The 10786-nt window shown below is 33.2% G+C and overlaps 1 protein-coding gene across 3 annotated transcripts in view; it reads right to left on the bottom strand.

Annotated features, from left to right (window-relative positions):
* The window catches only part of EXOC6 (exocyst complex component 6), a 212063-nt gene that overhangs the window by 54222 nt on the left and 147055 nt on the right, over positions 1–10786 (bottom strand). For all 3 annotated transcript variants that reach the window (XM_012659725.1, XM_012659724.1, XM_012659727.1), the window contains one exon: positions 7509–7688. In XM_012659725.1, the coding sequence (XP_012515179.1) occupies positions 7509–7688 (180 nt within the window). The remainder of the gene's footprint in view (positions 1–7508; positions 7689–10786) is intronic.

The following is a 10786-nucleotide window of genomic DNA, read 5'->3' as shown; positions in this document are numbered from 1 at the left end:
CCACGGCACTCTAGCCCGGGCACCAGAGTGAGACTCTGTCTCAAAAAAAAAAAAAAACTGGATGGAGATTTCTCAAAGAACTAAAAGTAGAACTACCATACAATCCAGCAATCCCACCACTGGGTATCTACCCAAAGGCAAAGAAATCAATATATTAAAAAGACACCTGCACTTGTATGTTTACCACAGCATTATTCACGACAGCAAAGATATGGAATCAACCTAAATGTCCATGTCTTGCAGCAACATGGATGGAACTGGAGGCCACTATCTCAAGTGAAACAACTCGGACACAGAAAGACTAATACTGCATGTTCTTACTTAAAAGTGGGAGCTAAATAATGTGTACACATGGGGGCAGTGTGTGGAATGATGGACAATGGAGACGAGGGGGGTGGTGGGGTGAGAGGGAGAAGGATGATGGGAGGCTGCTTGGTGGGTACAATGTGCCTTGCTCCAGTGATGGATGCACTGAAGCTCTGACTTCATCACGATGCAATACATCAGTGTAGCAAAACCGCACTTGTACCCCATAAATAGCTACAAATACAAAATAAATTAAAACAAAAAAGAAAAAAGATGTGTGGAATATCTAAATTTATACATCAACAAATAATATTAAAAATTTTAAAAGCACATTAAAATATGACATTTATGATATAAAATAACTGTCCTACTGACAGAATATTTTATCCATATAGTGCTCTTTATGTTCCCCTTCATATAATTAACTAAGCCAGAATAAAGGAAGTTAACAGTGCAATTTATTATTATTATTTAAACTGCACCTAAAATTCAAAATATACTGATTCATAAATCCTTACTTCTAGTCAGAACATTAGTCTATTGCATAGCTTTACACTGAAAGGAAAAAAAAAGGCTTTCCTACCAATGTGACTTCAAAATCATCTACAGATCTGCATTTAGGTTTAGAAATTAAGTTTTAAAATTATCTGGTAATTTAGAAATGTGTAGTTAAGTAAACTACAAATACTAGTGGTTTTCTTTCACTATAATATACAAGATCATAATAAATAGTTTCTACTACAATAAGCTCCTAAAACTCTACATGAACTTTCACTGATGGCCTTAATTGTTTTCTTAAAAATGACAATTTTAAATGTTTAGCCTTTACAAAACACAGTTGACTACATCACTTTTAGTATAAACTGTTTCTTTAAACAAGCTTTGCGTTTCAACTAGAAGTTTAAACTAAAATATTAAAAAGACTCTTTCAGGTAAAGTTTCCCACAGTAATACTGCTCCTAGGATGGCTACTTTCAATGACAATTATGTAATTTGGTGATGGATTGACTTTGATAGGATTCAAAGATCTATAAATATGGTTAGAAATAATGACTTTTGAAAGATATGTCACATTTTGCCTCATTTGCATTAACAAATATTTGCCCAGTGATGTTAGATAATTTTATTTTTTATACTTATCACAAAGGCCAATAAAGCTACAAAATTATGAGAAAAATTTCCCAAACATAAATGCTACAATATATTGGTACAAAAATGTTTACATAGAGTTCATTTGCTAGGTGGTAATAAAGAACATAATTATATTTTCAAGATGCTTATGAGAGCAACATTTGTTCTTTAAATCACATATTAAAAGTCAGACTAGAAACAAAAACTTTTTGAATGAGTCTTTAGCATTTAGACATTATGCACAGTGAAAAACTACATATCTGAACTGGAATGTCAATTTCTCAATCAAAAACTTTAGAGATAAAAGCTGATGCAAACAATATATTTGACAGATACTGATGAACTGCCAAAAAGGAATGTAACAAACAATGCAAAACCCAGCATGCTTCAAGATCCCCAAACCCAAGAGGAATTAGTCTGGGAGACATGCAGCTCCATTCCCCAACCAGAATAATATCAATATGAATGGAGTAGGGGGAAGCAGAAAAAGGAAAAATCAATGGCATGTCATTTAATTACAACGTAATAGGCTTGAGAATACTTAATGGAAATGTCATTTTGGCCTAATGGAAGAACTAGTGCATTCTAGTTTAATGTGCTTCTCAATCAAATCAGCTCCGTGTCCTGTTTATATTGTCACTATAATGCACTAACTGTAAAAACAGATTAATAAATTGCCAAAAAATTACTATTAAAATCATTTCCTAAGAAAACATACTGCACAACGTAAGTGGTATTGTTTTAAGGAAACTGTAAAAATTTAACACGGGTTCATATGCTACAAATGACTATATAGCAATAGCACTGGAGCCGAAAACAATGGTAGGAGTATAGATAACAGGCTATTCCACAAACCCAGTGGAAACAGTTAATAAAAACACACACAGGAATTTAGCTCTTTATTTAAATAACATGTAGTAATAAAATCTTGATATTAAACTGCTTTTGATTAGGCATATTAAATACAGGCTTATTGTTCTCAAAGATACAAGTTAAAAAGATTTATAAAATATTTACAAATCTTCAGACGAAATAAGGTATTCCTTTTTATAGCTCCAAATTTAACTTAATAATAGCAAAGGTTCAGATTCTTTAAATTTTAAAAAAGTCATATTCTATAAGATTACACAATACTCTAAAAATGTCTACATTCTAACTATAAAATGTATAAATATTCTTAAATGTCATCTATTTATTTTCAGATAGAAAAATTTTAATGTCCTAAAAATTTACATACCTAAAAATACATTTGACAATTTATTTCTGATGCCTCAGCACTTGGCATGCTTTGTTATAACCAAACACCCCTTTCTGAACACATTATTGTTATTATTGTTGATGTTCTTAATAATATATCACTTTCTAGAATAAAAATAATTAAGGACTTTTACAATTATCTTTAAAAAACTAGCCCTTTTCATTAGAGGTGCCCTGTTTTATAACATTGTAACAAACAAAGCCAAAATAATTAAGTGCAGTGACTGAGAAAACACAGCACATTTAATACATTTCAAGCACCTAGAAATTTCTTCTGCCCTCATCTGAAAAATTAATTGCCACTATTACTAACATTTTCTTTCTCTTTAACAAAGTTTGATAAATAAGTAAAAACACCTGCTAAACTTTTAAAGGTAACTACTTTTTTACCCTGCTCCAACATTTTGCTGAAAAACAACTTGCAAAGAGAGAAAACCCTTAGACAAACTTCTTGTATTTCAAAGGAACTTGTAAAAGAGAATCTGCTGACATATTAGATCCTTTTTGCATTACCCAAAAGCTTTTCTTCTAAGAACAATTGTAGTAAAGAGACATTTGGCTCCTAGGAAATTCCCAAAGGGTCAACCATATGCATCCTTCCATGGCACCTTCACAGTGCTGCTTTCTAGATTCATGTCTCAAAAGCAGCTTTCATCATTTACTTGTGTGTCAGTCAATATGATTTATGGACTGCATTCAACAAAGTCAAAGCATATAGAATGAGAAATATGACTACAATCTGCTAATTTGTTTTGTATTGAGCCACTTACGAGTCAAAGACCTGATGTCAGACTGAGACCAGCAACACAATTAACCAGCCGGTGACAGATTCATCCATCCTCCCTGCCAGGCTGTGCCAATCAAAGACAGCATGAGGCGACATTTGGTGAAATCAGTAAGAAAACTCATTCTCTAAGTAACCTATGTGAGACCTTGATTGACACTTTTTGAATTTAGTTTGTGGAACACAGCCACTCTTTACCCAATAGTTCTTTACTGCAAGCTGTGAAATGAAGCTTTTAATGCCAATCACAGGAACAATAAACTGCAAACCACCAACCCTTAGTCTAAAACGAATCAAGAAAACACATCTGTTTGTATGTCAAGCCAAATTTCCAAAATAATTTACTATTATAGATTAGGCTAAAGATACTCTGTTTCCTTTGAAATATCATAAAATAACAAGGTAAAAACACTTTATTAGATTATGGCTCAAAACTATTTTGGTTTCAAAGTAATGTTTTCATAGATCTACTCTAATATAAATAGTGGGAGAAATGTAGAATACTTAAAAACTAATTTGGCACACTTAAATTTTCATTTGAAGTTTTCATTTCTGTCTCACTATTCTCTTATTTCAAAGATCCAATAAAAAAAGGTTTGATTTCAACATCAATTATTTGAAAACCTTTTTCAATGCTGCTTTCATTCTCTCAAGTACATTTAATGTAAAAATGTGCTCTTGAAATCACAACCATTCTTTCTGAACTGGTCCACTCTTCCTTAGTGATCCCAGGAGAGCCCATTCTCCTTCATTTATATCCCCAAAAGGTCAACTTTGTACAATAAACTACTTTTTTACTTAAGAAAGAGAAATATATAGACTCAAATATATTGTGCATTGCATTATTCTTTAAATTGATAAAAGGTTTTGTTTAAAAAAGTTATATAATTCTTTTCAGAAAAAAATGAAAAACTTAAATAAAATAATGGTCAATTTGAATATTAAACCTAATATTAGCAGATGACCTCAATTCTGATTCTACATGGCTTTTTCAAGTTATCTAAATTAAAGCAGTAAAATATTTCTATTTTATACAAACTCGCTGCCTCTCAGTTTGCTAATAAATTTCAATTATGAGACTATGAAACAGTTTTTTCAGAGGCAAAAGAGGAAGGGAAGTTTTTGATGAATTGCTCAGTCTCCTAAAAAGCCACGATTTGTAGCCTTTTAAAACACACAGACTGAAAAAATGAGGTCTTTCATCAAATGTAAACACTAAAATTAGAAATAAAAAATACTTAATTGATGCCTAGTTGAAAGTAGACATTTTAATTCAAGAAATTATTCTTCCTCCTATTTTATATGTGAACCACTCATCTAAAGTTCTACCCATATGAAGTATCATGCTCAAATGTAAATAATGTTATTAAATCAGGAAAAAACATATCTAAAACATTAGTCTAGAATATGAAAATTTTCCCAACATGATTTCACAAATGCACAATGATTTTTCTACCTAGTAAGGTTGGTTCTAATTCATTTTCTGACTGACCATTCCATATAGCACTGAAATGTCTGATTCCCAATAATACAGAATGGATGAGTTATAAAGGTTTAAATATCAAGATGAATTCCTTTAGTGAGTTTTAATAACTTTAATACTCACCTCGAAGATAGATTTTCGATATTATGCCAAAAAATCATAGGTCTAGCAAAATATACTCATTCTAACATCCCCAGCATTCCCCAAAATACCTTTTACACTCTATATTCCTCTTATACTCCCTTTCTGTCCCCATCTAACTACTTCCAGCTCTGAAAAAATTGGTTCCGATATCAGTTAACCACAATTCCCACAGTCATAGTCAACTATAAAATCCCATTCTCCCCTCTCAGGCTTTTCTCCCTCCAACAATTCCCAATCATAAGGATATGAGACAGTAACACAAATGCTTACTTACTCTTGGGGTACACACACACATACACAGACACACACAGAATAAACAGAACATGATTATCTTAAGGTTGAAAAAAAAATTTCCCAAACTGGGAAAACTTCAGGACTACCTGTAATATATGGCACATTTAAATTTCCCTCAACACTTTCTTAACCCAATCATAGGGCTCATTAAACTTCGACAGTCTTTTTTTTTCTTAAACAATCTTTTGAATATGGCCTTAGATGTCATATAATATCCAAATTTTTAGCTTTCTGCAAGTATCATTACTGTTGTCATGGCAACCCCATGATATTGTCAAACATACCCTAACTTTAATAGGCAGAAAGAGAATGCAAGGACAAGCAGAACAATGAAAGTCTAGAGAGGTCAAGGTTTTAAAGAGAATTAATACACAAAGCCATAATATAATTACTCTATCGACTCCAACTAAAATTGGCCACGGTCAATAATTTAATACTTTTGCTTGGGAATAATGCTTTTAGGTCATCTTTGAATAAGAATATATTGTTGTTAAGACAATTTTCTCTTTTCTTAGCTGTGAATTAATATTTTCTTTTTAAACAAATATATAGGTCATGCCCTATATTTATTGTTAAATTTGTTGGTCTATACTACATAAAAATTTATTTCCTTTATAGAAAAACCCATGTTAGATGACATAAAAATCCAAAACAGCATATGAAGACTGAGCTACAACCACACAAAATGTCACAATAGATCAGATTAGTGATCTAGTTACAACAGGAATCTCTTTCTCTCAATGTCACCAGAGAATGTATTAAGAGAAAGCAGGATTTCCCTCTGGGAAGGTGGGAAGGTAGAAAGTGACCTTAGAAGGTGAGACATTTACTCCAAACATTACTAACATAAAATCTTTCTTAATCCTATCCCACTTATGCACAAAATTCCTACCCATCACCCTGAACCAACTTGTGACGCAGATATTAAAACATAAAAACACAATGTGTGTATGTCTGCAAGCATGTGCTTGTGTTTATTCTTGAAGATTGCTTTTGACTGGAAGCATGGAGATTTATACTGACAAGGTGAATTCAACTTAATTTAACAATTATTTAGTGTAAACTATATGAAAAGCAGGTCTTTAGAAATTAGTTGATTTAAAAGTTAAATATACAGGTTTCCTTTTTCAATTCAAGGACAGTGGTTAGGAATACAACATCACCCCTAGGTAAGCTTCTGAAAGTCTGTGGCCAAGATCCACAATTAAAATCTCTATAAGATATTCTTCTATTTGTTTTTTTTAGCAACACCTTCCCTCAACTTTTCTAATCGGCTCTTTGGAGCAACTCTTGATGGGCAAAGAGTAAAGGGTGAGGAAAATTATTATTATTATTTTCATTTCAAACACAGGAAAGGGTTGTAGGCAGTTGTGTAGGTTCCAGATTAAATACTTTATTTTTGTGTTCAGTTAAATCTTATCGTGGGATAAACAGGCTGATAAAATTTCTTCCTATTTTATTTGTGCAAAAACTACTCCATTCATGTTTTAACAGTAGTTCTATTATTTCTAGATATACCTAATAAGAGCATGTTTATCCCACTGTAATCTCTTCAGTCTTTGAAGACTAAAGTCCTCATCTGAAGAATCCAATGTTTCAGCTTTATACCCAAATGTCCTTGCTGTATCATTTTTTAAATGTTTCAACAAACTGTCCAAAATGTTGAGGCACTATGACTATGTACCAAGATAGAACAATATTCCTGTTTTACTTTTAATCTCTTGACTCAGAAATGTCCAATAATTTCTTGGCCCTTTCTAACAGGAAAAGCCATTAATGATATTGACTTTAATGAAAACTACTCCTATTAATATTAGAGTTTATTTCTATTAAGTCTACAGTGCCAATTTCAGGGTTTTGTCTGAGTTTTAGAGGGAAGAAAGTTGTAGTTATTTTGGTTAAAAAATAAAATAAATTAAAACTTAAAACAATTGGCAAAGATATGATTCTTTATAAGCTGATTTATAATGAAAAAGGAAATATGCAACCTGGGAAGTTGGTTTACACAAGTAAACTTCAAACTAAAATTAAATTCTAAAATATTAAATTCTAAAATATGTTTTACTAAGCAAACATATAAAACAATTTTTTAAAATTTCCTATACTTACAGGCAAATGAGTAAACACTTGAAAGATGCTTCTCAAAAAATTAATAAGGTCCATTAAATAACCACTAGCTCTTCCATCTGGTTCAGACATCGTCCAGTCATAATCAGCAAGCTGAACAAATTCATCAATTTTTTGATTAAGTTTGGTATATATTTCTCCTTCTGCTGCATGTCTAGCATCCTGATGGGGAAAAAATAACAACAAAAAATAAGAAACAATTACAGAAGAAGATAATACAAGTTTTCCTAAAATTCCAAATTTTTATTTTATTTTATTCAAAGTCCAGGAAAACTGTTGCTTTTTTTGCTATCAGTACTCTATTTACTTGACTGGACATTACATCTTTTCTTCCTTCTTTTCCAACCTACCACCTTTTTTGTCTTTACATGATAGGAACTTTATGAGATATTCTTAATAATTCCTGACTTGTTCTCACAACTCTAAGAGGACCCTTAAGAGAAAGAGAAGTGGAAAAACAGATGTTGTGAAGAATGCAGAAGACCACCCCTATGTAGTGATTCACTGAGAGAAATGAAGTTGGACTATCACAGAAGAAATGGAATAGTTGCTGGTGCTTTTGAGTTTAAGAGGGGGTTGGTTTGGAGATTGAGATAGTTTATTTCTCTGAGGAGAAAAGAAACGGTGGGAGTGACGTCAGCAAAAATAGCAGAGTAAGGATTTCCGAACATTCTCTCCTCCATAAAAGCAACAAGAAAACTATCAAAAATTATCAAAATCAACTTTTTCAGAACTCTAAAAGTTAATCCAAAACTTTCAGCAATCCAGAGGGAATTTATTTAAAAAAAAAAAAACTGACTCTTAGTGGCATTTGAATGTGGCCATTTCCATTTTCCCTCCCCTGCTCCAGCTCCATAGTACCCCTGAAAATTAATATCTCAAAACTGTGGTGAAAATCAGCAGCCTGCCAGCCACCAAAGGGGACAGAACAAGGTTGGTACTCCTTCAAAGTAACATTCCCAGGAAATTATCATTAGTTGACCTTTCTGGTGGTTCCCTGGAAGACCCCATCCGCACTTACAAGGATGTCTTTATTTGACCTGAATCAGGGCTTATCCAGTGCAAAAAGCCTTTTCCCCAGGGGCATTTGTCAAAAACAATTAAAGGCAATTGTTTAACATGGAGGATGCCTAAGATGGTAAGATAACAACTGGGACACACAATAGGTTAACCAAAAAGCTTAAAAGGAAAAAGTGGGGAATGAGATATCCACAAATGGCTTTGAAAAGCTCTGAAAGATTCCTGAGAATCTAGAAGGCTATGTGCATCTGTAGGGTTGTGTACATGTTCAGGAAAGACCTGAGGAGGCTCTAAGCTCTCATTTATGGCTGGCCTTGGAGCTTTGTGCAAGAAGAAAGTGAAAGAGAAAGCAGAGTTATTAAATTCCTGTCTCAGTGTTTAAGGCATACCCCAACATGTATATAGAGCTCCTCAGCAAAGAATGGGTGGCTTAATGGTTCCAGGCCTTCAAGGAAATCTGTGTCCAATCACTAGCTTACCACTAAGCTAACCAAGCAGACCTCAGTGGCCACACATGACAAAGAATACAGACTTTACAGATTTAGTTCAGAAAAATCACAAAACAACCAACAACAAATAGGAGAAACAACAAACCCTAGGAAGAGGAGAAAATCTAACTTTCAAAGTTGCCACATTATATTATTTAAAATTTCCAGCCAACAAAAAATTACAAGTAATGCAAAGAAACAAGAAAGTATGACTTATACATAGCAAAAAAGTAATCAATAGAAACTGTGTGGAAGCCCAGACATTGGACTTACAAGAAAAGGACTTTAAATAAGTTATTTAAAATATGTTCAAAAAACAAAGGGAAACCATATCTAAAGAACTTAATGCCTCACCAAATAGAGAATATAAAGAGACAGAAATTATTTAAAAATATAATGAAATGAAATGAAAAAATCACTAGAGGGGTTCAAGCATAGATTTTAGCAGACAGAAAAATTAGAAGACCTGATCAAACAATATAAGTCAACTAGAACTTACAGACATCTATAGAATACTCCATACAACAACAGCAGGCCACACATTATTCTCAAGTGAATATGGGACATGCTCTAGAACAGAGTATATGTTAGGTCATAAAACAAGTATTACAAAGACTGAAAGCATACAAAGTATTTTCTCCAACCACAATGGGATAAAATCTAAAATTAATAACAGAAGAACATTTGGAAAACTGACAAATATGTGGAAATTAAGCAACAGATTCCTACATAAACAATGGATCAAAGAGATTGAAATTAGAAAATACTATGAGATAAATGAAAACAAAAACACAATACCAAAACTTATGGTATGTAACCAAAGCAGTGCTTAGAGGGGAATTTATCACTATCCTTGCCTATATTATAAAGAAGGAAGATCTCAAATCATTAATCTAAACTTCCACATTAAGAATCTAGAAAAAGAAGAAATGGTAGCAGTGGGTTCTTACTCAGGCAGCAGCGCTCTGACAGAACGGTGTGAGGGATAACTAGGCATTGTGGCCTTTGGAACCAAGGCAAAAGATCCCCATGCCTAGCCTTTTCTTTGAAAGGTTCACATGGACTTGGACAGTGAGCATCTTGAAAGTTAAAACTGGAAGATCTCTGCCTTTTCCTCAGGTTTTTTTGGGCTGTGCACAAGTCCCTGGAATTCTTTTTACCACCTTAAGGAGGGGTGAACAACTTGTCACCTGGCCAGCTTGGGAACTAGATTTGATTTGGGAAGTATGTTACATTTCTGGCAAAATCTATTAATATTTAGACTTTCACCTTGACTAAGAAGAGACTTACTATCACTCATCATTATTAGTCACATATTGGAACACAATTTAGTCTAATATACAATTTATATCATATCTATGAATAATAGCACCATAAAGACATCAGGATGAGTAAAATAGTTCCCACCCTCAAGGATTTCACAATCCATGGAGAGGTAAAACAAAACACGAGTAATGTGATATTAGAAGTTTAACAAAGCATCCTGAGCAAACAAAGGAGGAAATAATTAGTACTTATTGATATGCTAGAAAAAGCTTTGTGGAAGGAATGTCATTTAAATTGCAACTTCAAAAATACAATCAGGATTGGCCAGGCGTGATGGCTCACGCCTGTAATCCTAGCACTCTGGGAGGCCGAGGCAGGTGGATCGCTCAAGGTCAGGAGTTCGAGACTAGCCTGAGCAAGAGCGAGACCCCGTCTCTACTAAAAATAGAAAGAAATTATTTGGACAACTAAAAATCTATATAGAAA

This window comes from Propithecus coquereli, unplaced genomic scaffold (genome assembly GCF_000956105.1).
Source record: "Propithecus coquereli isolate 6110/MARCELLA unplaced genomic scaffold, Pcoq_1.0 Scaffold63, whole genome shotgun sequence".
Classification (NCBI taxonomy): domain Eukaryota; kingdom Metazoa; phylum Chordata; class Mammalia; order Primates; family Indriidae; genus Propithecus; species Propithecus coquereli.
This window is presented reverse-complemented; position numbering and strand designations above follow the sequence as displayed.